Source organism: Tasmannia lanceolata, unplaced genomic scaffold (genome assembly GCF_043159265.1).
Source record: "Tasmannia lanceolata isolate RefF3 unplaced genomic scaffold, GAP_Taslan_0.1 ptg000024l, whole genome shotgun sequence".
NCBI classification, from domain to species: domain Eukaryota; kingdom Viridiplantae; phylum Streptophyta; class Magnoliopsida; order Canellales; family Winteraceae; genus Tasmannia; species Tasmannia lanceolata.
This window is the reverse complement of record NW_027518701.1, coordinates 4,153,813-4,155,895: the sequence shown is the minus strand read 5'-3', so window position 1 is coordinate 4,155,895 and position 2,083 is coordinate 4,153,813. Positions and strand designations below refer to the sequence as shown.

Here is a 2,083-nt window from a genome sequence, read left to right as displayed (position 1 = left end):
TTTTCCTTTCCTTATGTATGTGTTTCTATTGGATGGTTTGTTTTAGATGCATGAATATGAATAAGTTTTTTCCACTTAAAAGAAACCCTCTTTATAAAATATTAAGTTGTAAATGGGGATTAAAAAAGAAAGGATTAATCTCCATGGCCTTCCATAGCCATCTATTGGTTGGCTAGTTTAGAGAACAAGACGATCATATGCCAAAGCAGAAGCCGATCTTGATTTTCTATCTAGAGTAACTAATAGATTCCTATAATGATAAGGGATATTTGCAAAATACATTAGTCATATGCCAAAGCAGAAGCTAGTATGCTTTGTAAAATGGTTCCGAGGCAATGGGTGTTAACTTAACCAAGCAAAGAGTGTTGATGTCCAAAGGATAGATACACTGGGATGCTTGGAGGCCAAAATCAAATCGGATATCATATTAATAATATGATGAATTAGATGAATCCACTCATACTTAACAAAGTTGTTGTTAATGAGCATCCGATGCTTATTGGAGAAATCATGTTATTTCTCTTGATTTATGTGTTTGAGGGGCACATAAATGGGACATACAATGGGCAATACCATTACAGATCAAAAACTCAGATCTAATGGTTACATGTAATGGTAAATCTAAAATGGTTAGTCTTGCTAATTTTATGCCTCATTTCCTTTGCATTAGATAAGGCAACCTTCAATCCATTAGCTAGGATTCTTGAGGACAACAAACTTACTAATCTAAATTATGTGGACTGTAAGAGGAACTTAACTCTAGTGCTCACATCAGAGAAAGTTCATTGGGTCTTGACTACTGAGACACTTGAGTTGCCTGGTCCCGATGCTCCCCAGGATGTCAAGGACAGAGCCACAAAATGCAACGAAGATGACCAAATGGCTAAGTGCTATATCCTTGGGTCGATGTCGAACGTGTTGCAACAACAACATGTCAGAATGGCTTCATCAATGGATATTATGCACAATCTTAGGGAGATGTTTGGACAACAAAATCGCAGTGCCAGACAAATAGCGATTAAGGGCCTGGTTTCCACAAAAATGGTGGAAGAAACCCCAGGCAGAGATCATATGTTGTTAGAGATCATATGTTGAAGATGATGGGCTATCTAAATGAGCTCGAAGTTTTGGGGGCCATGTTAGATGCTGAGTCGCAAGTCGACATGGTGTTAGCATCCCTACCACTATCATTCAATGACTTTGTCATGAATTACCATATGAACAAACTGTCAACGACGTTGACAAAATTGTTGAATCATCTTCAATCTACTGAGGATTTTTAGAAAAATAATAAAAAATCCTCTTTCATAGTTGAAGCTAATGTAGTTTCAACTCCCAAACCGAAAGGCAAGGAAGAAGAAAGGGTAAAGGCCAAGGTTCTAAGAAAAATATTTCCAAAGTCAAGAACAAGAAATCTTTGAAGAAATCAACCAAGACCTCTCTATGAGTTCAAGAGAGGCAGAAGGTTGAGTAAGGGTGAACTCTACCTATAAGTTTTAACGGATGTAACGGTTACAGTCCAAGTTGTGGGTGATCTACTACTAGCATTTTCAGGAGGATATTTACGTTTAAATAATTGTCTTTATGTACCTTTCATTAGAAGGAATTTGATTTTAATTTCTAAACTATTGATTGATGGTTGTTCTACAAGTTTTAATAAAAGTAGTATTTTTATCAAACATGGTAATTCCTTGATCACAGAAGGTACATTAGTTGATGGCTTATTTATAGTAAATGCTTTAGAAAATGTAAGTAACATTGAGGATATTCCTATTCAGAATATTTCAAACCTCAAAAGGGCAAGGAATACGACCAATCCTACACATCTATGGCATCTTTGATTAGGCCATATTAACCTAGATAGGATTACAAGATTGGTAAAAGACGGTCCATTGTATTCTATCCAAGTGGAACCTTTTCTAACTTGTGAACCATGTCTTCAAGGTAAAATGACCAAAATTCCCTTCAAGGGCAAGAGTGGAAGATCCCAAGATTTGTTGGAGATTATACATAGTGATGTATGTGGTCCCATTTCTCATCCGGCAAGAGGAGGGCTAATATACTTCTATAATGGAACAATCTC

The 2,083-nt window shown here is 36.4% G+C and overlaps 1 protein-coding gene across 1 annotated transcript; it reads left to right on the top strand.

The window, feature by feature from the left end:
- Nucleotides 1-612: 612 nt before the first annotated feature.
- Nucleotides 613-1,095, top strand: LOC143857453 (uncharacterized). Its single transcript, XM_077367878.1, has one exon. It carries the CDS (start codon nt 613-615, stop codon nt 1,093-1,095), a length of 483 nt encoding a protein of 160 aa, XP_077223993.1.
- Nucleotides 1,096-2,083: the final 988 nt, after the last annotated feature.

Coding starts and splice junctions, on each gene's coding strand:
- LOC143857453 (XM_077367878.1), top strand. CDS start 613: ATGGTAAATCTAAAATGGTTAGTCTTGCTAATTTTATGCCTCATTTCC.